This window comes from Cetorhinus maximus, chromosome 9, assembly GCF_964194155.1.
Source record: "Cetorhinus maximus chromosome 9, sCetMax3.hap1.1, whole genome shotgun sequence".
In the NCBI taxonomy this organism is placed as follows: domain Eukaryota; kingdom Metazoa; phylum Chordata; class Chondrichthyes; order Lamniformes; family Cetorhinidae; genus Cetorhinus; species Cetorhinus maximus.
In genome coordinates this window covers 17,278,263-17,305,777 of record NC_135887.1, presented here as the reverse complement: position 1 = coordinate 17,305,777, position 27,515 = coordinate 17,278,263, and the positions used below count along the sequence as shown (strand labels likewise).

At 45.0% G+C, this 27,515-nt stretch overlaps 1 protein-coding gene across 1 annotated transcript; it reads left to right on the top strand.

Annotated features, from left to right (window-relative positions):
* The first annotated feature begins 854 nt into the window (after nt 1-854).
* On the top strand, nt 855-27,515 carry glod4 (glyoxalase domain containing 4). The gene is made up of 9 exons (XM_078548171.1): nt 855-992; nt 7,680-7,729; nt 12,324-12,444; nt 12,752-12,896; nt 13,385-13,521; nt 15,100-15,186; nt 17,701-17,814; nt 23,596-23,682; nt 25,439-27,515. Exons 1-9 carry the CDS (start codon nt 903-905, stop codon nt 25,502-25,504), a joined length of 897 nt encoding a protein of 298 aa, XP_078404297.1. The 5' UTR covers nt 855-902; the 3' UTR covers nt 25,505-27,515.

Below are 27,515 nucleotides of genomic sequence, written 5' to 3'. Positions count from 1 at the left end.
ATCGCTACCAAACAGTTCCGATGCAGGGCCTATACTGTATCTGAAACATTAACTTGTCTGCTGGCTCCATAACTTCTGTTCCAGCATCCTTTCATTTGTGAAAGATGATGGACAGGCAGAAAACAATCCATTTTGGATGGTGCACTTTTGCTGATGGCTGAAGAGACCTATCTTTGAGAGGCAGTTTCCGCCATATGAAGCTACTGAGTGTCACTATAGGATATTGTTTTAGGTGTTGGCGCCTGTTGCCAAGCCGCTGTCGCCACTGGTCATTGTGGGGGTGAATGCCAACCCACAGGAGGTGTCGCCATTTTCCTCTGTCATCAGCTCATGACTCCCAGCTGCAATAATCGATGACTAGGGCTTTCTTGGGGTGGAGCTTTGGGTGTCCTACCGGTTGTCTGGCTCTGGTTACCTCACCATACAGAAAGTCCTCAGGCATGCGACCATCTTCAATCCTGCGGACAGTCCTGATGCTAGTGAATACAATATTCAAGAAGTGGGGTGAAAAATGGAAAACCTCAAGAACGGGCGGTCTGATTCCTGAATTCCTCAAACATAACGCTTAAAAATATAGGTTATGACAATTGTTTAAAGTTTCCCTCTGGGATTTTTAAATAACTCCGCTGTGCCAACAGCCATAACAAATATGTATTCCCAGGATTAGTGCTCGTAATTTCAGAATTTGCAGCTGTTTGCTTTTGCACAGGGAAAGAAACACGGGGGTTTGTTCTCCCAGGGCGGAACGGGTAATATTGAGCCTATGCCCCATTCATTCGCTTGGTGCAGAGATCCTCGGGGAGGTGGGTGGGTAGGTAGGTTACTCGCCGGCGCGCATGCGCGACACTGTAGCAGAGTGGAGGCGGTCACGTGAGGGCGGCTGCGGCTTGTACCTGGGCAACATGGTGCTGGGCAGGGCGCTGCATTTTGTGTTTAAAGTGGGGGACCGGACTCGGACCGCCAGGTTTTACAGGGATGTTCTGGGCATGACTGTGAGTTTGGTGTTTGTGGTTCTCTCCATGTGAAGGTGCAGTTTCTGTGCAGGCTGCCCTGTGTTTAATGGAGCAACAAACTAACTAAATGGAGCAGCTCCATGTCCGGCTTGGGGGAGATAGTGCTCTTTATTTTATAAACTCCAGCCTCGACAAAGAAACAGTACAGAGACAGGCCCTATTTTTTTTTTTACTTTTTGCAAAGGGGATACAGCGTTAATGTTTAAGCTTATTGATTGGGCAAATGATTGGTTATAATCGTCCTGATTCCTTCAGAAGCTACATTTGCACAACCACCAGATGTTCCGTGCAACATTTTTTTTACGCCAGGGGAGCAACTCTGGTTAAAATAAGCGGTCTGACAAATTGTTGACCTACTTTACCTTGATTGTAAATGGCGTTGACTAATGTGATAAAAGGCCCTGATCTTGTACAATTTCACAGACTGCAGCTCCTGCTAAAACATAAGGGCCTGTTCCTCTGTTGACAATGCACAGGAGTTTAGCACAACTTCCTGCTAACCCCAGCATAAATAGTCCACCATTAATCAAGCTGCTTCCCATTTTTTATGTTATGCAACTCTTTTTTTTAAATGACCCATTTCAAATGAAGACTACAGTTCCAAAGGAGCAAAGGAACCTGGGGGTGTACGTGCACAAATTGTTGAAGATGGAAGGGCAGGTTCAGAAAGTGGTTAAAAAGGCACATGGACTTTATAATAGAGGCATAGAGTACTAAGGCAGGAAAGTTATAGTGAATCTTTCTAAAACACTGGTTGACCTCAACAGGAATACTGTATCCAATTCTGGACACTGCACTTAAGGAATGACGGGAAGGATTTGTAGAGGGTACTGAAAAGATTTGTGAGAATGGGTCTGAGGATGCGAGACTTAGTTACGTGGATAGGTTGGCAAAGCTGGGGGTGTCCTCCTTGGAAATTAGAAGGTTGAGAGAAGACTTGACCGAGTAGATAGGGAGAAACTGTTCCCATTGGTGGAAGGCTCGCGAACCTGAGGACACTGATTTAAGATGTTTAAGAAGCAAAAGAGGTGACGCAAGGAAAATCTTTTTCACAGTGGTTATGGTCTGGAATGTGCTGAAAGCGAAAAGGAAATTGGAAAATTACCTGATGAGATAACATTTTCAGGGCTACAGGGAAAGGGCAGGGGAGTGGGACACGCTAAGTTGCTCTTGCAGAGAGTCGGCATGGACACAACAGGCTGAATGGCCTCCTGTGCTGTAACCGTTCTATAAGGAGGACACTGGGTTGACCCAGTGTCAATGAAATGAAACAATTTACATCCCACTTTTGGGGCCCTTTTTGCATAAAATGTACTTTTCAACAAAGCAGAAGGAGAGAATTAAATCGTGATGTTGTTCACGTCTACTAGACATTCATTTCCTTGCTGTATTCACTGGTTGCAGAATGTGCACAACTCCATGTGGCACTGCCATTCTAACCAGTGGTATTCTTCACCTATCATTCCAGTATCGCCATCAGGACTTGAATCATGGTGTACAGAATTCCATTTCAAACCCTAAGTACTTATTTAAAAGCAAAATACTGTGGATGCTGGAAATCTGAAACAAAAACAAAAATAGCTGGAAAAACTCAGCAGGTCTGACAGCGTCTGATGAAGTTAGTTCTGATGAAGAGTCATACGGACTCGAAACGTTAACTGTATTCCTCTCCACAGATGCTGTCAGACCTGCTGAGTTTCTCCAGCTATTTTTGTTTTTGTTGCCCAAGTACTTATCCTTTGACTGTTAATTTACCACAATTCCTTTGCAACCATCTCTATCACTGCAATGTTCAATGCTCTTGTCCCTAGTAAAACCTTTAACTTCTCCCCCTGACCTGGCTGCCATGTTCACTTCCTCAAGTTCAGAGATTTGAACGTATCTGCCACACAATTGGCTGTGCCACCTGTGACCAGATCTGGCTGTACCATGGCAGTCAATATTGAGCCTCACCCTTCAGTGTTTTAAGATCATCCTGGAGAGCAAGATCGTAAGAAATAGGAGCAAGAGTAGGCCATTCAGCTCTGCCATTCTATAAGATCAGGCAAATCAGATTGTGGTGTTAACTTCACTTTCCTGCCTGCCCCCCATAACCCTTGACTCTCTTGTCGGTCAAAAAATCTGTCTAACTCAGCCTCGAATATATTCAATGACCCAGCCTCCACTGCTCTCTGGTAAGAGAATTCCGATGATTAACGACCCTCAGAAAAGAAATTCATCCTCATCGCCATCAAATTGAGAGACCCCTTTATTTTTAAATTGTGCCCCTTGTCATAGATTCCCACCCACCCAGTGAGGGGAAACATCCTTTCAGCATCTACCCTGTATATTTCAAAGATGAGCCTTGGCTACTTCCCTCCATTCTCAATCGTCAATCACTCAAATCCCTCTCATCTGTCCTCGCCTCCGACTTTCAGAAGCTTGTTTGCCATCAGGATTGGGATTGTTCATTCAGCTTCTCTTGCTGCATCCCACCTGTCCTTGCTCACCAGAGCAAACCTCCGGATTACCAAGTTCTGAACCCACATCGTCCCCTTGCTTCTCCCCAAGCTCATCTCATCCATGAGGGCCACCTCCAGATTCTCTTATCCCCATTAACACTAACCTGCTGACCACACAATTTCCCTTCCTCACTCCATGTGAACGGACATTATGAAGTATTATTGTGACATATTGTCGTCTTCACTTTTAATTGCTATCACCAACCTCATCCTGGGAGATTGGAGACGCACTCGGGTTCTGCAGTGTAGTGGTTATTTTGCTAGACTATTAACCCAGAGGCCTGGACTGACAGTCGTGTTGAAGCTGAGTTCAAATCCCAACGTGACATTTTGAGAATTTACATAGGATATACGGCACAGAAATAGGCCATTTGGCCCAACCAGTCCATGCCAGTGTTTATGCTCCACTTGAGCATCTTCCCATCTTTTCTCATCTAAATCTACCATCATAACCGTCTGTTCCTTTCTCCCTAATGCGTGTCTAGTTTTCCCCTTAAATTCCCCTTTATATTTTTTGGTGACTATCTTATATTGATGGCCTGTCGATATGCTGTTCCCCACAAGAGGAAATATTAGGCAGAATCATGTTGAAGCATTGAGAGGGGCGGAGGTTTACACCTGCCAGCTGGAGAGGCGACAAGAGACCTGCACTGCCCTCCAAACCAGAGGCCAGTCAGGCACTGGCAGGCCTTCCCCTGGAATCAAGACCCCGGAGGGGTGGAAGTCTCGCCTACTCAGAGCTACTGGCCAATCAGAGGCCAGCAACCCTTGTACTCAGCATCACCACTGGGAGGCCAAGGCTGCTGCCGGAAGGGCATGCACCAGAGTCCCAGGATGATAGAGTAATGGTCTGTTTGGGGAGGGAGGGGGGAAGAAGAGCTGGGGTGTTGGTGGGCAGGAATAGCAGGGGGCGGTTCTCAGCGAGCACCCCTTCTGATGTCAAGTCCCTTGATGAAGTACTGAGTGCTTTTGGAACAAGCGACGTCTCTCCCAGCCCCTCTCCCCGGCCAACTCCGAGGTGAGAAGCTGGTCGCACAGTTTTACCTGCCATGCAAGCTGCATGTTAACAGGCCCACCTGCCACTGGGTTAATACCAGCGGTGGTGGGATGAGGCCCCAACTTGGCTATTAATTACCTACTTAAGGGTCCCAATAGGCAGGACAGTTAACCATGGGCCTTCCCACCCAGAACCTAATGCTGGCCGAGGCAGGAAGGCGGCAGAGTTCCAGTGTGCCACCACTTTGCCTACTGACCTGCTCTTCCCACCTCCGAGCTTGCCACCGGCAAGAGCACAAGATTCCGCCCCATCCTCTCTGTATCCACTCTATCAAAACCTTTCATCGTTTTAAAGACCTCTATTTGGTCACAGGACAGGGCGTCTTGTGGCGCAGTGAGTATTGTTCCTACCTCCCCAGGTTCGAGTCCTACCCCAAGATGGCCAAGGAAGGTGCATTCATCACGCGGCCAAAACAAGTCGATTATCAGCCTGTAAACCCTTCCAATGCACCTTCGGCAGGCGGTAAGAGCGGGAGAGTTTCCTGGTCAGCCGTCTGCAGAAGGAAACAGTAAATCACTGCAGTACCTTGCCATGGAGACCGTACAACCATGGAGCAACACAGAAGGCCATGGTCGGCAACGGCCTCTTAGGGCATGATAACTGAAGACAGAAAGAGAGATTAGGTCACCCCTCACCCTTTTTTTTTTCAAGAGAAAGCAGTCCAGCCTGTCAATCTAGTTTTGTTTTTAAATCTGGAAGTAAAAAGCTGGTATCAGTAGAAGTGACCACGAAGGTGTCAGATTGACATTTAAGAAAAAATGGTTCACTAATGTCCTTTACGAACCAAAATGTGCTGTTCCTACCTGCCCAGGCCTATATAGAACACTAATCCTATACCAACGTGACTGACTTTTATCTGCCTTGCCAAGCTAATAAGATGTGAAGGCTCACCTCTGCCAGAAACTTGCCATGAGAGATGGGCAATAAAGGTCAGCCTTGCCAGTGATGCCCACATCCTGAGAATGTTTAAATATTATGGGGAATTATTCATAGGAACATAGGATACAGAACTCAGTGGTACAGAGGGATCTGGGTGTTCTGGTACATGAATTGTTAAAAGTTAGTATGCAGGTACAGCAGGTGATTAGGAAGGCAAATAGAATTTTGTCATTTATTGCAAGGGGAATGGAATATAAAAGTAGGGATGTTTTGCTACTGTTGTACAGGGCGTTGGTGAGACCACACCTGCTGTTTTGGTCTCCTTATTTAAGAAAGGTTATAAATGGATTAGAAGCAGTTCAGAGAAGGTTCACTCAACTGATACCTGGGGTGGCAGTTATGTTATTTGGAAAGGCAGGACTGGTTGGGCCTGTATTCATTGGAGTTTAGAAGATTGAGAGGTGATCTTATTGAAACATATAAGATCCTGAGGGGACTTGACAGGGTGGGAGAGACCAGAACTAGGGGATACAGTTTAAAAATAAAGGATCTCTCATTTAAGATGGAGATGCAAAGAAATTTTTTCTCTCTCGGGGTTGTGAATTTTTGGAACTCTCTTCCCCAGAGAGTAGTGGAGGCAGCATCATTGAATATCTTTGAGGCAGAGGTAGATAGATTTTTGACTAACAAGGGAGTCAAAGGTCCTCAGGGGTAGGCGGACACGTGGAGTTGAGGCCATAATCAGATCAGCCATGATCTTATTGAATGGTGGAGCAGGCTCGAGGGGCCGAATGGCCTACTCCTACCCCTAGTTCGTATGTATATGAAATATGAAAGGACCCGTTCTAAGTGTTTATTTTATATGTTGCTGCAGAATGTTGCCTAACATATAGCTATGTACGTTATACTCCCAAACCCTGACTCCCGAATGGACTGGCTCATAGCAGCCCCCGTGTACCTTATTACACGTGGGCATTTTGAACCTAAAAGATGAGCACCAGCTAATGATTTATGTATGTGAGATTTGTGCTTTCACATGCAGGAGGAGGGACAAAAACCTGGGTGGAATGAATGGCAGTGGGGTCACAATATGTTAACTTGAGTTATGGCATTAGGGAGCTATGGTAACCGCTTTATTGAAGACTGTTCCATATTGGCAGTGTTTCAGAATACGTTTGCAGGTTTACCCATTCAGGCCAGTAAGTCCTAGTTTCAATCTCCATTTCCTACTCAGTCTTCACTAAGACCGTCTACTTCCAGCTCCTAACATCCCCCTGCCTCAGCTCATCTGCTGCTGAAACCCTCACCCATGCCTTTTGTTCCCTCTAGATTTGACTATTTCAATATGCTCTTGGCTGCTCTCCCACCTTCTATCCTCCGTAAACTTGAAGCCCTCCAAAACTCTGCTGCCCGTGTCTTAACTTTCACCCATCACCCCCGTGGCCGCTGACTTACATTGTCGCCCCAGTCAAGCAACGCCTCAATTTTGAAATTCCCAACCTTGTTTTCAGATTCCCCCATGGCCTTGTCCCCTCCCTCTCCCTGTAATCTTCTCTAACCCCACAACCCTGTGAGATATCTGCGCTCCTCTAACCCTGGCCTGTTGAGCATCCCTGATTTTAATTGCTTCACCACTGTTGACTGTGTTTTCAGCTTCCTTGGCCCCAAGCTCTGGAATTTCCTCCCTAATTTTTGTTACCTCTAGGCTCTGCTCCTGTCCTCCTTTAAGACACCCCCTTAAAACCTATCTCTTTGACCAAGCTTATGGCCGCCCTAATATGCCCTGATGTGGCTCAGTGTCTAATTTTGCTTTACAATATTTCTGTGAAGTGCCTTGGGATATTTTGATATGTTAAAGGCGCTACATAAATACAAATTGTTGAAATTAGCTGGTCTGAGTTGGGCACTCCAGTCACCTCCGTGGTCTTGGATTAGGGAAACAGGATATTGGGCAGAATTCCTCATGTCTAATGCCAGCAGCAATGCTTGTAGCTAGAAGCTGACCTTTGTTCTACCAACAGTCCAACAGCACGTCAACACCCGTGATCAAAGGTGACATGAATAATGGCTACCTGGATGACATATTGGAGCAAGTCCAGTCCTCATGAGAATCGTGTTCCCATAAGGAATCTGTGATCTGAAATGAAGGGCGATGATTGATGACAGTGATGTAGAAGAATATTTGCGTTGGGTTTGGCTTTGACTTTCTCCTTTTGGATGTTTGTGTAGGTGCTGAGGCACGAGGAGTTTGAAGAAGGCTGCAAAGCAAGCTGCAATGGGTGTGTAGAGCCTTTTATTGATTGTTTGTGGGAGCAATGCTTGACGGACACACAGGTTATATATTTTTTCCACTTGATTTCTAATGTGCGGTAAACTTCTGATCCTCTGTAATTGCTTGGACGAGCACAAGGTTGTGTCAAGAGTGTTCTATCAGCCCAGTCGTTAAAGGATTCTCCACTGGTAATAGGTTCAGTTTAAACTCCTCTAATTGCTCCAGTTGGGAGTGGGGTGAAGAGAGAGAACATTTCCTCTGTTTGAGATGAAGCTGAAAGCATTTTTCTATATATGTGCTACAGATAATGAACAGGGGAAATCTACCCCTGTCATAGAATGGCAACAGTGGAGAAGGAGGCCATTCAGCCTGTCGTGCTCTTACCAGCTCTCTATAAGAGCCAGTCATCCAGTCCCACTGCCCCCTCCTTTTCCCCATAGCCCTGCAAATTTTTCCTCCGGATAATTTTCCAATTTGTTTTCAAAAGCCACACTTGAATCTGCCTCCACCACAGTCTCAGCCAGTGCTGCATTAAAAAAAAAAATGTTTTTCCTCATGTCGCTTCTAGTTCTTTTGCAAGTCACTTTAAAATGGCGTCCTCTGGTTTATGACCCTTCCCCCAACGGGAACGGCTTCTCCGTATCTATCCTGTCCAGACAGCTGATGATTTTGAACACCTCTGTCAAATCTCCTCTCAGCCTTCTCTTAAAAGAGAACAGCCCCAGCTTCGCCAATCTATCTTTCACCCCTGTCACCGCCCAGTGTTGTCAAGTGAAAGTGGCGAAATGCTTTCCCTAGTTCAGTGAGTGGATAAGAAAGATGGGGAATAATTAGACTTAAACTTAGAAGGCTTCCCGCATCCAGAGAAGCATGAGGCACATAAAGCACATGCTTATATAATAAGAACAAAATACTGCAGATGCTGGAGATCTGAAATAAAAACAAAGTGCTGGAAAAACTCAGCAGGTCTGACAGCATCTGTGGAGAGAGAAGCTGAGTTAATGTTTCGAGTTCAATATGACTCTTCTTCGGAACTTGGCACATGCTGATGTCTGTTTTTGGTAGCTTGTTTCCCCTGGAACAGATTGCTAGCCTGAAGCCAGAGGCTGGGGGTCATTTTGCATCAAACATGACTGCCCATGAGACACTCCCACTCTTACCATTGGCCTGTGTTGGATACTCAACCTGGTTGGCCGTGTTGTGCACCTTCCTTGGCCATCAAGTCCTTGTGTCATCCTCACCACTTGCCTTCCCATCTATTTTTGTGTATCTGCAAACTTGGCGATAGTACATTCACTTCCCTCATCTAAGTCATTAATATATATTGTAAATAATTGTGGCCCCAGCACTGATCCCTGTGGCACTCCACAAGTTACAGGTTGCCATCCTGAAAATGCCCCCTTATCCCAACTCTCTGTCCTCTATTAGTTAGCCAATCCTCTATCCATGCTAATATACCACCCCCAACACCATGGGCTTTTATCTTATTAAGTAGCCTTATGTGTAGTACCTTATCAAGTGCCTTTTGGAAATCCAAATATATTACATCCACTGGTTCCCCTTTATCTATCCTGCTTGTTACCTCCTCAAAGAATTCTAATGAATTTGTCAGACATGATTTCCCCTTCATGAAGCCATGCTGACTTTGCTTGATTATATTATGCATTTCTAAATGCTCTGTTATTACATCCTTTATAATAGATTCTAACATTTTCCCAATGACGGATGTTAAGCTAACTGGCCTATAGTTACCTGTTTTTTGTCTCCCTTTTTGAATAAGGGTATTGACATTTGCAGTTTTCCAGTCCTCTGCGACTTTTCCAGAATCTAAGGATTCTTGGAAGATTACTACCAGTGCATCCACTATTTGTGTAGCTACTTCCTTTTAATATCCTAATGCAACCCATCAGGTCCATGGGACTTATCGGCCTTTAGCCCCATTATTTCCCCTAGTGATAGTTATTGTATTTATTTCCGCCCCCCCCCCATTTTGCCCCTTGATTATTTAGTATTTTTGGAATGCTATTAGTGTCTTCTACCATGAAGACTGATGCAAAGTATTTATTCAACTCCTCTGCCATTTCCTGCTTCCCCATTATTGTTTCCCCAGCCTCATTCTCTAAGGGGCCTATATTCACTTTGGCATCTCTCTTCCTTTTTATGTATTTAAAGAAGCTCTTACTGTCCATTTTTATATTACTTGCTAGTTTACCTTCAGAGTTCATTTTCTCTTTTTTTTGGTCATCTTTGTTGGTTTTTAAAACTTTCCCAATCCTCTGGCTTACCACTGATCTTTGCCACATTGTATGTTTTTTCTTTCAATTTGATACTATCCTTAACCTCCTTGGTTAACCATGGTTGATTTATCCCCCTCCTAGAATCCTCCTCCTTCACTGGGATATATATTTGTTGTGAGTCCTGGACTATTTTCTTAAACGACTGCCATTGTTCATCAATCATCTTTTTTGCTAAACTCCTTTCCCAGTCCACTCCAGCAACTCTGCCCTCATTCCTTTGTAATTAACCTTATTTAAGTTTAGCACAGTTGTTTCCAACCCATGTTTTTCACTCTCAAACTGAATGCTAAATACTACCATGTTATGGTAAAACAAAAACAGAATTACCTGGAAAAACTCAGCAGGTCTGGCAGCATCGGCGGAGAAGAAAAGAGTTGACGTTTCGAGTCCTCATGACCCTTCAGCAGAACTGAGTAAAGTTAGGAGAGGAGTGAAATATAAGCTGATTTAAGGTGGGGGGTGGGGGGGGGTGGAGAAGTTGAGGGGGGGGGGGGGGGGGGGGGGTGGTTGTAGGGACAAGCAAGCAGTGATAGGAGCAGATAATCAAAAGATGTCACAGACAAAGGAACAAAGACGTGTTAAAGGTGGTGATATTATCTAAGAGAATGTGCTAATTAAGAATGGATGGCAGGACACTCAAGGTACAGCTCTAGTGGGGGTGGGGTGGAAAGACTGACAGAGCGTTACAGGTATAAATTTAAAAATAATGGAAATAGGTGGGAAAAGAAAAATCTATATAAATTATTGGAAAAAACAAAAGGGAGGGGGAAGAAACGGAAAGGGGGTGGGGATGGGGTAGGGAGTTCAAGATCTAAAGTTGTTGAATTCAATATTCAGTCCGGAAGGCTGTAAAGTGCCTAGTCGGAAGATGAGGTGCTGTTCCTCCAGTTTGCGTTGGGCTTCACTGGAACAATGCAGCAAGCCAAGGACAGACATGTGGGCAAGAGAGCAGGGTGGAGTGTTAAAATGGCAAGAGACAGGGAGGTTTGGGTCTTTCTTGCGGACAGACCGCAGGTGTTCTGCAAAGCGGTCGCCCAGTTTACGTTTGGTCTCTCCAATGTAGAGGAGACCGCATTGGGAGCAACGAATGCAGTAGACTAAGTTAGGGGAAATGCAAGTGAAATGCTGCTTCACTTGAAAGGAGTGTTTGGGCCCTTGGACGGTGAGGAGAGAGGAAGCGAAGGGGCAGGTGTTGCATCTTCTGCGTGGGCATGGGGAGGTGCCATAGGTGGGGGTTCTCCGCTGATGCTGCCAGACCTGCTGAGTTTTTCCAGGTAATTCTGTTTTTGTTTTGGATATCCAGCATCCGCAGTAGTTTTTTGTTTTTAACCATGTTATGGTCACTGTTTCCTAGGGGATCTTTTACTCTGAGGTCATTTATTAAACCTGCCTCATTACACGTTACCAGATCCAAATTAGCCTGATCCCTAGTTGGATTCACAATGTATTGTTCTAGGAAACTGTCCTGAATACACTCTATGAATTCTGGTATGTGGCTACCTCTGCCAATTTGATTTTCCCAATCTACATGAAGATTAAAGTCACCCGTGATTAACGCACTTCAGTACAGTACTGAGGAAGTGCGGCATTGTCCGAGGTGCTATCTTTCAGATGAAACATTCCTCTCACTGTTTCCGTGATTGGAAAAACCCTAATGGCACTGGGGAGTAGAGTTGGGCCTCCCTGTGTCCTGGCCAACACTTAACCTTCAGCTAGTGCCCACAGGAGCAGATTATCTGATTGTTTACTACATTGCTGTTTGTAGGACCATGCTGTGCGCAAATTGGTTGCTGCATTTTCTCCTTTGACAACAACAAAAATAATTTGTTGTGAGTGTATTGTCCTATGAGGAGAGACTGAAGAGATTAGGCCCGTATTTCTTGAAGTTTAGAAGAATGAAAGGCGGTCTAATTGAAATGTAAAAACTCTTTAAGGGGCTTGACAGGGTAGATAATGGGGAACTGTTTCCCTTGGGCTGGGGAATCTAGAACACGGGATCACAGTCTCAGGTTAAGAGATCAGCCATTTAGGACTCGGATGAGGAGAAATTTCTTCACCTAGAGGCCGTGAATCTTTGGAATTGGGATATGGATCCTCAGTTGTTGAATATATTCAAGGCAGAGATCGCTAGATTTTTCGGCGCTGAAGGAATTACAAGTTGTTGTTGGGATAGCGCAGGAAGGTGGAGTTGAGTTAGAAGATCAGCCATGCCTTTGTTTCTTATGTGAAGTTTTTGCTGTCCCGAGGATGTGGACATTGCAATTCAAGTGTGTTCTTCTCAATGCTTTCTAAATTGTATTACAGCCCTTACGATGGCAAATGGAGTAAAACCATGGTGGGGTTTGGCCCCGAGGACAACCACTTTGTGTCAGAATTGACTTATAATTATGGAATCGGTGGCTATCGCTTGGGGAATGACTTCTTGGTGAGTTTTTTTTTAACGTAACTTTTTTTTTAGATTTCTTTATCTGCCTGGGATATGGGGGGGGTGGTAAATATTTGTTGGGTAAAAGTATCAAAGGATATGTAACAACTGGTATAAGGAGCTGAGATATAGATTAACTATAGTTTAATTGATGGTGTCACAGGCTTGAGGGGCCGAATGGCCCATCTTTATCCTTTATTCTAAATATGAAGGAACAGAACGATTTCTCCTTCCTTTAGAACATCTCAGATCTAATCTGCACCATATTGGCAATGTTACATTATTATTCTTTGTCCCCCCACCCCAGGGGATTACCATTCAGTCGAGCGAGGCAGTCAGTAATGCCAAGAAACAGGGATGGGCACTGACTGAAGATGAGGACGGGGTGTTTGTAACTGAGGATCCAGGAGGATATAAGTTTTTTTTGGTGAACAAGGAACAGCCGAAGACAGGTTTGTGCGCTGATTTTAGTCCTGTTTATCAGCTGCTTTTGTAAACGCTCTGGATCCAGCCCAGTCGATGGAGCGCACAGCGATGTCAATTGAATCATTTCATATTTTTTAAAAAAAAGAAAGTTAAGGACCTCCTGATCGACTCCACAAAAAAAAACAAAAAAGTAATTCATCGAGCAGGCCAGGAGTATCAACAGAAGCCTAGCTTGTTTAACTCTTTCAATACCAACCCTCCTAAATACCCTGCAGGAAGCCATATCCTCTGACAGTCGCATGTCAGCTGGATGCTGAACCTGTATTTGTGGGACTGAGGGATGGCTTCACTATTGCTACAAGTAATAGTACCTCTATTACCTCTTGGGAAAGGCTAAGCATTGGATTCCAGCGCAGGCTGGCGTACTAACCAATGGAGCAATTGGAACTGTTGTATTTAATTATGCTGTTGCTCACTCACTTCAGATGATGCTGATGCAATGTTGCTTGTGCAGATCCTGTGCAGAAGGTAACTTTGGCAGTGTCGGACCTCCAGCGCTCAATCGATTACTGGTCCAATTTGCTTGGGATGAAAGTCTACGAGAAGAGTGACGCCAAGAAGCATGCCCTGCTGGGGTTTGCAGATGATCAGGTGAATTATCACCACACCACATGTAACAGTGCAATGCTTCCGTCAATGCAGACAAGTTGATGGCTGGGGAGATACAGAAACTGAATACATGCAGATTCATAGCATTGCGTTCTTTGATTAGATCTCATTCTCTGAATTGGTCTTCACCATTGAAATGTTAACCAACCAGTTGGCAGATGCCATGAAACACACATTTGACGTATTATTGGCAGATGGTCAGCCTTCGATTTCCTAATTCCACATTGCAGATTGATGGGATAATTAGCTTGAGCTCTGTAGCCCCGTTAGCATCTCGCTGTTGCATAACTTGGAGTTTTCAACTGGTTAAGCAGGCAGCAGAAAGACTAAATGTTGCTTGATAGCACAGAAATTGAGCATTATTGAAGAAAGAGACATGCTGTCAAAGCTTTTTGTCTTACACACATCAGGACAGAAGCAAGAATGGAAAATTACGCTTGCTAGAAGCTACATATATTCATGCACAGGGACTTGTCCTCTGCAGGAAAAAGGAAGATTCCAGACATTGCGCCTTTTTTGAATTAAACAAAAGCATGAGGAACAATTGCTCCCTGGTGCATTCTCCATGGCAATGCTTTGACCAATCAGAGCCAACTTGCTAACCAATCAGCACCCCTTTTCTCATGCAGTATAAATTGTTGCTCCCTTTGAAATTCGGTATTCTTGTGTTTGTCCTGATGAGTGCAAGACAAAAAGCTTTGACAGTATTGTCTCTTTTTCCAGCAATACTGAAGACTAAATGGTTCTTGCACTGCACATTGGTTTGAAATGCAGTTCAAGTTTGTCCTTCCATTTCAAAATGTCACTTGATCAGGATCGCAGAAGTGGCAGAATCTTGGTCTGTAGCTTAAGTTCCATAGATTTCCTGACCTCGATTTTAGTGCCCCTCTCCCAGGGGGAATAGTACATGGGAAGGGTTAAAATCATAAAATTGTACCTCCCAGTTCCAACCCACTGCCTTCCTGGCTGTTTGAATTTTTACTGCTCCAGAATCAGGCATTTGATGAGGGTCCCCCAAAAGGGATCTGGGAGGGGCTTGGTTAATGTACAGAATCACGGTACCAGACGACATTATTGACGCTGCGGTGCGGAGCGTCAGGGAGAGTCCCACGTAGTCGGCTGCTCCTGGATTGCAAATCTCACCGACATTCGGGCGAGGGGGAGTCAGCGAAGAATTTGTCCCCACTCTCCCCTCCATCCCCCTCCCTCCCTCCTTCCCACCAGAACTCTTCCTCTCCTCCTGTTAACGCTGAGGCCGTGAGTCCAGCGTACACCTGCTTGGACTTCATTTCTTTTGTTTTGACGTGGGCTAACAACAACAACTTGTATAGCGCCTCTAACATAATAAAACATCCCAAGATTCTTCACAGGAACATTATGAAAGCAAATAGGACACCGAGTCACTTAAGGAGATATTAGATTGGATAACCAAACCCTTGGTCAAAGAGTTAGGTTGTTTTTTTAAGCAGTGTCCTGAATTTGCATTCTCATGTAACATTGGTAGCATATTATCCTCTGACACCCAGGTCTGTTTGTTTTCTATCTTGCTCCATGTTACAGTGTAAGCTGGAGCTGCAGGTTATTGGCTGCCCTGTTGATCATGGTACAGCTTACGGAAGAATCGCTTTCTCTTGTCCAGGAGAGCAGGTAATATTGAGGTGGGGGGGGGGTGGCGGATGTAAATAGTGAATTTTGCAAAGCAAGTGAGGTGAATGTGTCCAATGCAGTTCCGACCTCCTTAATTGGGAGCAGGAGGCATCTTGATGCCATTTAACACTCCTTGAGGAAGTTGGTAAGGTGTTTGGAGTTGGGAGACAAGGGATGATCCAGAAGGATTCTGTGCCATTTTATTCATGTTTTGCACATGAATGATGGGGTGATTTATATCAATGTTCCCTGAAGACAGTGTGTTCTGGCCTGCTCTTCTGGTGGATTTGAGCTAGAAAATTGCAGCTTCCCCACCCTCTTGTCATTCTCCCAAAAAGCAATGTATTTAAGTAGCCCCTTTAAGGTATTAAAACATTCCCAAGTTGCTCAGTTGGCTACGGAATATTGGCTAATGAGTTTTAATAAATATTGAACTAAAGAAGGACCATTTAGAGAGGATTCCACAGAGCTTGGTCAATGAAGCGGATTTAAAGGAGGGACTTGAGAGGAAAGGGAGATGGAGTGGTGGTGGGATATAGGGAGGCCTGTCATAAACTAATTGAATGGCAGAACAGGCTCAAGGGCCAAATGGCCTACCCATGTTCCTTATTCCAGAGCGTGGGTTGGTGAATGCAAATGAAATTAAAATGAAGGAACCGTGGCCTTTGCCAAATACTCCTGCTTGAACATTGGACACGAGTGCAGCTCAAAGCCCTTGATATAAACCATGCAAAGGCCAATGGACAGGGTCTTAAGAGTCTTTGCTCACAATGGGGCAGGTGAAATCACCCTAAGTGTGATAACAATGTCAGCTGTGGCTCAGTTGGTGCCACTGTCACCTCTGAACCACAAGCCTCTGGGTTCAAGTCCCACTCCAGGCCTTGGGTGCATAGAAATCAAGGCTGACACTCCAATATGGTAGTCAGGGAACACTGCACTGTTGGAGGTGCCATCTTTCCGATGATATGTTAAACTGAGGCCCCATCCACTCATTCAAGTGGATGTAAAGGATCCCATGGCATGTTGTTGAAGAAGAGTTGCTTGGAGGGGAACTTGCAGGTGGTGGTGTTTCCATGTGTCTGCCGCCCTTGTCATTCTAGATAGTAGCAGTTGTGGTTTGGAAGGTGCTGTCTAAGGTGCCTTGGTGAGTACCTGCAGTGCATCTTGTAGATGGTACACACTGCAGCCACTGTGTGTCAGTGGTGGAAGGAGCGAATGTTTGTGGATGGGGTGCCATTCAAGCGGGCTGCTTTGTCCTGGATGGTGTCGAGCTTCTAGAGTGTTGTTGGAGCTGCACTCATCGAGGCAAATGGAGAGTATTCCATCACACTTCTGACCAGTGCCTTGTAGATGGTGGACAGGCTTTGGGAAGCTAAGAGGTGAGTTACTGGCCACAGGATTCCCAGCCTCCAACCTGCTTTTGTAGCCACAGTATTTAAATTGCTAGTCCAATTCAGTTTCTGGTCAATGGTAATCCCCAGGATGTTGATAGTGGGGGATTCAGTGATGGTAATGCCATTGAATGTCAAGGGACGATGGTTAGATTCTATCTTGTTGGCAATGGTCATTGTGTGGCACGAATGTTACTTGCCTCTTGTCAGCCCAAGTCTGGATATTGTCCAGGTCTTGCTGCATTTGGGCATGGACTGCTTCAGTATCTGAGGAGTCGCAAATGGTGCTGAACATTGTGCAATCATCAGTGAACATCCCCACTGCTGACTTTATGATGGAAGGAAGGTCATTGATGAAACAACTGAAGATAGTTGGGCCTAGGACACTACCCTGAGGAACTCCTGCAGTGATGTCCTGGAGCTGAGATGACTGACTTCCAACAGCCACAACCATTTTCCTTTGTGCTAGGTATGACTCCAACCAGTAGAAAGTTTTCCCCCTGATTCCCATTGACTCCAGTTTTGCTAGGGATCCTTGATGCCACACTCGGTCAAATGCTGCCTTGATGTCCAGGACAGTCACTCACACCTCATTATCACGTTGTTAGCCACATCCATAAATATTGGTGGAATACAGATGTTAGTCTGTGATGCTGACACAGCCAAAGTTTTGTCTATGCATGGGCCCTAAAAGAAATTTTAATTTAACAGTAAATTTTTCAGGTGGCTCAGAGGCTGTTTTCTTCCTCGCACTCCACTATAAAGACCCCCTCCTCCATTCCTGAGGTCTCCCGCACCAAAGTTTTAGCTCTGCATTTCTCCCACAAATCTTGACCATGCAGATAGGTGATCCTGGAGTCAAAACATCAACACGGGTCTGGGGGCCTCTGGGTGATTGCTGCAAGTGCAGCTTTGTTGGAGATGCGTCTCGGTCAGAATGTCCAGGCTTGCCCGGCCAGATGTGGAATAAGGCGGGGGTAGCCACCCGAATTTGTTCCTGTCATTGTTTCTCAACTCAACAAGCATCAATTACCACTTACTTTTAATTGCATTCGAACTCCATTTTCAGCAGTCTTCTTGTTCGCTCTAAGAATTGCCCAATTGTTTTTTTTTTAAAATTAAGTTGCCGGTTATCGAGACCCAGATGAAGATGAAGAATCAGAAAATCCTGACTCCATTGGTGAGTCTGGACACTCCAGGAAAAGCGACAGTGGAGGTCGTGATCCTAGCAGATCCGGTGAGTTCCACGTTTTGCCATCTGGCTACCGGGCAAAGAATTCCATTGCCCTGGCCTTAGAAATAGGAATCTCCTCACCAGGTGGCTGTATATAATCGCTGGCCTCCAGTAAATGTGCAGAAGGATTCTGGGGGGCCTTCTGCTCATTGACACATGTCATTTTATGCTGGGGCAATGCAGCATCACTGAACACTGCCAGATAGCCGTTTGATAACATTCCTGTCAAACTCCCTGCGAAGTTTCCCTACATTCGAGGGGGAGATGATGGTGTCGTGATAATGTCACTGGACTAGTAATCTTAGTAAAAACAGTGGCCCAGATTAATGCTCTGGGGACACTGGTTCAGGGACATGAGTCCAAATCACACCACAGCAGCTGGTCGAATTTAAATTCCATTAGCTAGACCTCATTAGTCTCAGTTCTGGTAACCATGAAACTATCATCGATTGTTGTAAAAACCCATCTGGTTCACTGGTGTTCATTAGGGAAGGAAATCTGCCGTCTTTACCCGATCTGTAGGTAACATGTAGGTTTGGTGTGGCCTACATGTGTCTCCAGGCCCTCAGTAATGTGGTTGACTCTTAAATACCCTCTAAAATGGCCTAGCAAGACACTCTGTTCAAGGGCAATTAGGGATGGGCAACAAATTCCGGCCTTGCCAGTGACGCCCACATCCCATGAAAGAATTAAAAAAAAGAAAGACAGTAATATAATATAAGTCATTGTCAAAGGGATGCACGAAGAGAGAGAGAGCTGGGGGTGCTTGTGCACAAACCTTTGAAGGTGACAGGACTGGTTAACAAAGAATTAATAAAACATATGCAGTCCTGGGCCTTTTAAATAGAAACATAGAATACAAAAGCCAGGAAGTAATTCTAAACCCTACAAAAAAGACTAGTTCAGCCCCAGCTGGGGTTAGTGCCCAATTCTGGGCAACACACTTTATGAAGACCATGAAGGCTTCGGAGAGGGTACTCATATAGTTCCAGAAATAAGGGACGTGGATAGACTAGAGAAGCTGGGTTGTATACATTGGAGCAGTGAAGACTAAAAGGAGATTTAATTGAGGTATTTAAAATCATGAAAGGTTTAGATAGAGAAAATACAGAGGAAGTGTTTCCAATGGCTGAAGGCACAGATTTAAGGTGATTGAGGAAACATGAAGAGAAGCTTTTTACACAATGAGTGTCTGCACTGGAGTGCTGTTCTGGGCTGCAGTAGAATGATTCCCTTGGAGTTTGGTGACTGAGGGAGTTCGGTGAGGAGGGAGGAGGTGCTCCTTTCCTTTTTTACCTGTCCTCAGAAAGAAGAGCAGTGGCCTTGGCAAGTAGGACTTGGTGAGTAAATTAGAAAAGGGTTATATTTTTAAACAAGTTGCTACACTCGGATTTAACAGAGAAGCACCAGGAGTAAGGGAAATTTAGGGCCAACATAACAAAATAATATACATAACCCAAAGGAGTATAAAGTTAATGTGAGGTAAGTAGAGTTAAGACATGGCAGGGCAGCTCAGTTGAGTGGAATGCGTGTCCTGTAATATGTGTGAAGTCATGAACGCTACCGGTGTCCTAGATAACCACATGTAGGAAGTGCTGCCAGCTGCAGAAACTTGAGCTCCGGGTTTCAGAGCCGGAGCAGCGGCTGGAGTCACCATGGTGCATCCACGAGGCTGAGAGCTACATGGATAGCACGTTCAGAGAGGTGGTTATGCCGCAGCTTAAGGGCCTGGAGACAGAAAGGGAATGGGTGACTACCAGGCAGTCCAAGAGAAGTAGGCGGTAGTGCAGGAGCCCCCTGGGGTCCCGCTCACAAATCGCTTTTCCATTTTGGAAGCTGGTGAGATCACTGGTTCCTCAGAGGAGTGCAGTCAGAGCCAAGTTTGTGGCACCACGAGCGGCTCGGCTGTACAGGGAGGGAGGAGGAAGAAAGGAAGAGCAATACTGATAGGGAGTTCATTGGTTAGGGGAGCAGACAGGCATTTCTGTGGCCGTAAACGTGACTCCAGGATGGTATGTTGCCTCCTTGGTGACAAGTCAAGGTTGTCACAGAGCGGCTGCAGGACGTTCTTCTGGGGGAGGGTGAACAGCCAGAAATCGTGGTCCACATTGGTACCAATAACTTAGGTAGGAAGGGGGATGTGGTCCTGCAATCAGAATTTAGGGAGCTAGGTAGAAAATTAGCAAGCAGGACCTTAAATGTAGTAATCTCCGGATTACTCCCAATGCCACACGCCAGTGAGTACAGAAATAGGAGGATATGGCAGATGAATGCGTGGTTGGAAAGATAGTGCAGGAGGGAGGGATCTAGATTCCTGGGACTGGCTCTGTGGAAATGGCATCTGTACAAGCCAGACAGGTTGTACCTGAACAGAGCTGGGACTGAGTTCCTTGCGGGGTGTTTTGCTAGTGTTGTTGGGAGGGCTTTAAACTAACTCGTCAGGGGTGTCGTAACCAAGAGAAAATATTAGAGAGGAAAACCAGGTGCACAAAATACTGGAAGGGACAGATAATGCTAGTCTAGAGAATAATAAGTTAATAGGTAAAGTCAGGGTAAGGGAGCAAGTAACAAAATCTAACTCAGGGTTACTGTGCATGTATGTGAATGCACAGAGTATAGTAAATAAGATTGGGGAGTTACAGGTACAGATTGCCATGTGGAATTATGGTGTTAGGGTGATAATAGAGACCTGGCTCAAGGAAGGGCAGAACTGGGTGTTCAGATGGTTCAAAGGGGAGGTGAAAAAGCATATTAGAGAAGTGCAGAGGGATTATGAGAAAAGTCTGGCAACCAATATAAAGGGGAATCCCAAAGATTTCTATAGGTATATAAATAGTAAAAGGATGGCAAAAGGAGGAGTAGGATCGATTAGGGACCTAAAAGGGAAATTACACATGAATGAAGGGGCCATGGCTGAGGTACTAAATGAATACTTTGCATCCGACTTTGCCAAGGAGGTAGATGCTACCCAGGCCATGGTGACAGTTGAGGAAACTCTGTCTCTAGAAAGGTTCAAAATTGATAAGGAGGGAGTGTTGAATAGATTGTCGGTACTTAAAGTTGACAAGGCACCAGATGAGATGCACCCAAGGACATTGAAAGAAGTGAGGGTAGAAATTGCAGGGGCATTGGCCATAATCTTTCAGTCTTCTCTAGACTCAGGGATGGTGCCAGAGGACTGGAGAATTGCAAACATTACGCCCTTGTTCAAAAAAGGTTGTAAGGATAAGCCCAGCAATTACCGACCAGTCAGTTTAACTTCAGTGGTGGGCAAGATTCTAGAAACAATTATTTGGAATAGAATTAGTAGTCACACGGGAAAATGTGGATTGATAAGGAAGAGCCAGTATGTATTTCTAAAGGGGAAATGGTGCTTAGCTAACTTGCTGGAGCTTTTTGAAGAGGTTGCAGAAAAGATCAATGAGGGTAATGCTGTTGATGTGGTGTACATGGACTTTCAAAAGGCATTTGATACGGTGCCACACAACAGACTTGTGAGAAAAGTTATTGCTCATAGAATAAAAGAGACAGTAGCAACATGGAAACAAAATTGACTGAAAAATAGGAAGCAGAGAGTAATGGTCAATGGATATTTTTTGGGCTGGAGGAAGGTTTGTAGTGGAGTTCCCCAAGGGTCAGTATTGGGACCCTTGCTTTTCCTGATATAAATTAATGATCTAGATCTTGGTGTGCAGGGGACAATTTCAAAGTTTGCGGATGATATAAAGCTTGGGAGTGTTGTGAACTGTGAGGAGGACAGTGTGGAACTTCAAGAAGACATAGACAAGTTGGTACAGTGGGCAGATAAGGGGTGCAATTTTGAAGGGGGTGCAGGAGCAGAAAGATCTGGGTGTATATGTGCACAGATCATTGAAGGTGGCAAGACCGGTGAAGAGAGCAGTTAATAAAGCATATAGTATCCTGGACCTTATTGATATGGGCATATAGTACAAGAGCAAAGACGTTATGCTGAATTTACGATGACACTAGTTAGACCTCAGCTGGAGTATTGTGTACAGTTCTGGGCGCCGCACCATAGGAAAGATGTGAACACATTGGAGAGGGTGCAGAAGAGGTTTACAAGAATAGTTCCAGGGTTGAGAAACTTGAGCTAAGAAGATAGATTGGAGAGTTGGGACTGTTCTCCTTGGAGAGAAGAAGGCTAAGAGGAGATTTGATAGAGCTGATCAAAATCATGAGGGGGCTGGACAGAGCTGTTTCCGCTTAAGGACCAAGAACGAAAGGGCACAGATTTAAAGTGATTTGCAAAAGAAGCAAGTGTGACGTGAGTGGTTCGGGTCTGGAATGCACTGCCTGGAAGTGTGGTCGAGGCAGGTTTGATGGAGGCATTCAAGAGGGCATTAGATGATTATTTGAATAGAAACAATGTGTATGGGTGTGGGGAAAAGACAGGGCAATAGCACTAGGTCATAATGCTGATTTGGAGAGCGGGTGCTGACACAATGGGCTGAATGGCCTCCTTTTGTGCCGTTAAAATCCTGTGATTCTGAGTGCTTAGGATTTGGAATACATTGCCTGGTGGTTATAGGTTCAACTGTCAACTTCAAAGGAAAATTGGATAAATAATTGAAGTGAAAATGGAAAAAATTGCTGGGATATAGGACTAACTGGATTGCTCTTTGGAAGAGCTGGCACGGATTGGATGGGCCGAATGGCTTCCTTTTGAACTGTGCTGTTCTATGTTTAATGTCTTAAGAGTGCAAAGAGGCATTTTAAATTTATGCACTCTGCACAGTTCCTAACCTCAGCCAGGCTGAGCAGAAAGTGGGGGCAACAGATGGGGCAAGTGGTGTCAGAACAGGCGGCATCGGCGGAACTTTTAGAATGGGATGGATACAGACATCAGGACAATTGCATTTTTAAAAAATAAAACTAAATGTTTCCTCGATGTGTAGATTGTGCTGTGCCTTAAATAATATTTCTTTTGATAGTTCTCAGTGGCTCAGTGGGTAGCACCCTTACCTCCTAGTCACAAGGTTGCGGGTTCAGGTCCCACTCCAGAGACTTGAGCACAAAAATCTAGGCTAACACTGCAGTGCAGTACTGAGGGAGTGCGGCATTGTCGGAGATGTCAGGTAAACGTCTTGGATGGGTATAAAAGATCCTGTGGCACTACTTCGAAGAAAAGCTGGTGAGCTCTCCTATTACTTTACAGAAGTAAGTTTACAAAATTACGAGTGGCATGGACAGAGTAGATAGTCAGAAGCTTTTTCCCAGGGTGGAAGAGTCAATTACTAGGGGACATAGATTTAAGGTGAGAGGAGAAAACTATGGAGGAGATGTGTGGGGCAAGTTTTTTACGCAGAGGGTAGTGAGTGTCTGGAATTTGCTGCCAGAGGAGGTGGTGGAAGCAGGTACGATAGTGGTGTTTAAGAGGCAGCTTGACAAATACATGAATAGGATGGGAATAGAGGGATACAGACCCTGGAAGTGCAAAATGTTTTAGTTGACGGGCAATATGATCGGCGCAGGCTTGGAGGGCAGAAGGACCTGTTCCTGTGCGGTACTTTTCTTTGTTCTTTGTACTTACCCTCAACCAACATCAGATGATCTGGTCATTCATCTCAGTGCAGTTAGTGGGAGCTTGCTGTGCATACATTTCCTGCATTATAATAGTGACCACGTTTCGAAAGTATATCATTGGCTGTAAAGCTTAAGAACATCAGAACATAAGAAATAAGAGCAGAAGAGACAGTGCTCATGTTTGGCATTGTACCCAGATTCTGTGTACTAAAGCTCTCGCCTTCTGCTTTGAACGATCAGGATGGCCATGAAATTTGCCTCGTGGGGGATGTGGCTTTTCGGGACCTTTCCAGAGTGGATTCCAATGGCAGCAAGCTACTGGATGATGTGAGTACACCAGGCACAAACCTTTCATTGTGGGAGCACAACACCGAACCGTAGAGAAGCAAAATCTCCAGCCAGAACTCCATCCCCTCCCCCAACTCCTCTTTTATTACAACAGCACAGAAAGAGGCCAATCAGCCCACCATGCCTGTACCAGCTCATTGAAGAGGCTATTAAATTAGTCCCTCTCCCTGGCTATTTTCCCATAGCTTTGCCATCTTTTTATTTTCAAGTATATATCCAATTCGCTTCTGAAAGTTACTATCAAATCTGCTTCCAACACCCATTCAGGCAGTGCCTTTCAGTTCATTGCTTGTACACACGGTGATTCGAGAACAGGAACACAAGATAGGAGCAGGAGTAGACCACATGGCCTGTCGAGCCTGCTCCGTCATTCAGTATGATCATGACTGATCTTGGGCTTCAACTTCATTTTCCTGCCCCCTTCCCCATAACCCTTAATTCCCTGAGAGACCAAAAGTCTATTCCAGCCTTAAATATATTCCGTGATGGAGCATCCACAGCTCTCTGGGGTAGAGAATTTCAAAGATTCACAACCCCTTTAGTGAAGTAATTTCTCCTCATCTCAGTCCTAAATGATCAGCCTCTTATCCTGAGGTTGTGCTCAAATGGTGAGTTAGAGGTGAGCAGAAGGAGAGAGTTAGCAGAGGTGAGCAGAGAGCGGGATTGGAGTTGAACAATAAGCATTGCCAAAGCGATGGGTTTTGCTTTTGAAGTTGGCGGGAGACGGGGAGCTGGAGGGGTTTAAGGAAGGACCAGAGACATGCAGCCAAAGGCCACCAATGATGGGATGCAGAGAATGCAACAAGAGACTGAGAGGTCAAGAGAACTTGTAAGACTGGAGGCAGCTGCAGAGCTGGGGTGGATTTGATGAATTAAGATGAGAAATTTAGATTTGATGGGTCAGAGGACAGTGTAAGTCCATTAAGTACATTCTGTGAGTAATGGTTAAGCTTGGTTTAGTGTGGAAAAAGTTGTAGGTAGTGCAAAATTGGACAATGTGCAGCTTATGGAGTTTGGGTGAATATTAGAGCAATGTATACCTCTTGATATTCTACTTCGTTAATTTACCTCTGCTATGAAAAACTAATTTGCTATTTTGCGTTCCTCAGAGCTTTGCACCATTGCGAACCATTGTGCCTATGTTACTGTGTGGCATTTGCTTTGCATGAGGGGAGGTATTGACACCCAAGGATTATATGAGGGGAGCCCTCTCCATGGTTCACATACTTTGCCCCATCTAAGCTTGAATCAACAGCCCAGGCAGGAGTGCACTCGATAGCAGCTGGTGTGGAAGTCATTGATGGAAACTGGGACTTGATGCCAGATCTCTTGGTCCTGGGGGACGTTGGGAATGAGTCGATGTGGAGGGCAGAAACAACTCGACTTGTTTGTGATGAGAATTTCAGTGCTATCTAAAGTGAGCGGTCAAAGGACTTGACGTTTCTAGTTAAGTTGGAAGAAATTGCAGCCTTTGAAAATGATGCTTATTTGTCAGATGTAATGAGTCAGTGGGAGTGATTTACAATCGGAATTCTAATATAGGGTTTTAATGGGAGGTCGTGTCAATATGAGCTTTCATAAGCTCAGTGTTGTGGATTCAATCATCCTGTGTCTCTTCGCGTTGATTCCTCTCCACCCCAAAGTGAATTGGAAAAGTAAGGAAGCGCCTGATCCCCTTTGGGGTCCATTTCCCTTGTTGGATGGAGGGAGTAATCCTGCTTTTCTTTCCCAACAGGCTATAGCAGCAGACAAAAGCAGCGAATGGTTTGAAAAGCATCGCAAGCAGAAGCCCTCCGCGTGAACAGGGCGGGGATCGCTCAACCGCAGACCTCACTGATTCACGGCTTGTGGAAGTTTTTGGGTCTCTGTTTCTGTTCCAGTCCCACAGCGATGCAGCGGGAGGACATGCAGTCACCAAAGGCTTTCAACACCAAACATCTTCACTGAAGCAAATAACCTGTAGCTTCTTGCTAATGAAGATATGATGAACGAAATGGTTTAAAACGTTAAGTATTTTAAAATAAAGACGTGAGTTGGTTACAGTGTTCACATGGGTAGTTTTACTTGATATTTCTCCTGCCCACGCCCCCAGCTGCCTAAATACCCAAATAGTTGTTTCCTTTTGGCTCTCAAGAGTCAGTCCAATTACTTCACATCATTGATGTTGGATGGCTGTCCACTGTGACCTGTGTGGGTGCTCCCTACTGCTCCAAGAGGGTGAGGCGTTCTCCTGATGTCCCGTGCTTTGCCCAGTTTTGCTGCCAAGAGCTGATCCACTTCTTCCAGTAACTTGGACACAATTTTACATCCTAGAGTTCTTTGCTCCCTCATTTTTAAACACCAGTTTTAATTTGTGATCAAATCACCTAAGTATAGTTTGTTCTCTGTTAGATGTAGCGTGATTGTGGATTGAAATCTGCAGATTTGAACACCGAGGGGTGGGTCAGACTGCGCACTTTGTATATGGTATGGGTGTCAACGTCTTTAGGTTATTGGGTTGACTTGGAGTCAACGAGTTCCCCGGTGCTTGTTGCCACGGTGCTTGTTGCCGTGGTGCAGTGATGGACATACGTAGGGATCTCACTGAACCCATTCCCACGTCAAGTGGCGGCTTTGGTCTTAAGCTGGGAGCAGAGTTTGCCCTTCACACTAATGCGGGTTATGAAAATTCAGACAGTTTGCGCCTTTTGTCCTGGAGTGATGTTAATGCCACCATTTTTTACTCCAAGCGCAAATTGAGCCGAGTTCGTTAGATTCTGTTTTCCTCAGAGGCCTGTGATATTTTCTTTTGCTTTCTACAAAGAATGAGAAAAAAATACATGAAGTGGTTGTTGATTGTACTTACACTTCTCTTGCACCAGATTCCCACTTTTTCCCATTCCGCCTCTGGAGGCCAATCTTACCGCCGCTTGCGCCGAAATTCTCTTTCCGGAACCATTTTCCCACCTGCTTCCTTCTCTGCTTTCACCCCATCTCCAATGCACCCAGCAGCTTTAGCTTCAAACTCTTCACCTCTGCTTTCTCACTTGGTCCCACCATTCACCCACTTGGTTAAAGTTCAGGCATTTAAACGCCGGGCGCTACAGAAATCAAGCTTGCAAATATGGAACCGTTGAGTGTTGCTGTTAATTGCAGAATAAAAGATGTGATGAGCGATGCTGAAAGTTCTATTTTAATGTTGCTCATCCCTTTCCCACCTCCCAGATTGGGATTTATCAGAACTTCTGGGGAAATGTCTTTACCCAGAGAGTGGTTAGAATGTGGAACTCGCTACCACAGAGGCAAAAATGTCGATGCGTTTAAGGGGGAAGCTGGATAAACCCATGAGGGAGAAAGGGATAGTGTTGATGGGATTAAATGACGAGGGGAGTGGTGAGAGGAAGCTCTTGGGGAGCATAAACACCAGGGATAGACTCTTAGGGCTGAATGGCCTGCATCTCTGCTGTGAAATCGATGTCATTCAATCATTGATGAGGGCAACAAAGTAAAACCTTCAAAGATTGAGAGCAGTGTCCATTTTTGGAATGGAGACGGAGGGGGCTGCTTTGTCCAGTTGCTACATAATAAATCACCGCACTTCAACATGTTTCGTTGTCGGTGAAGCACTGAGATGCTTCGGAGTTGTGATACGGTGCTGAATAAATGGGAAGTCATTTTACAGCATTGATGTGATATTTGGTACAGTTGTCAGTAGTGAATTGAACACCCTCACTGTCTTTGGGTACTGTACAAACATTACAGAAAAAAATGTCCTGCATTGGTTACCAGTGAGACAGTCATTTAAAAATAAATGTTTGTTTTGACGTGTTAAA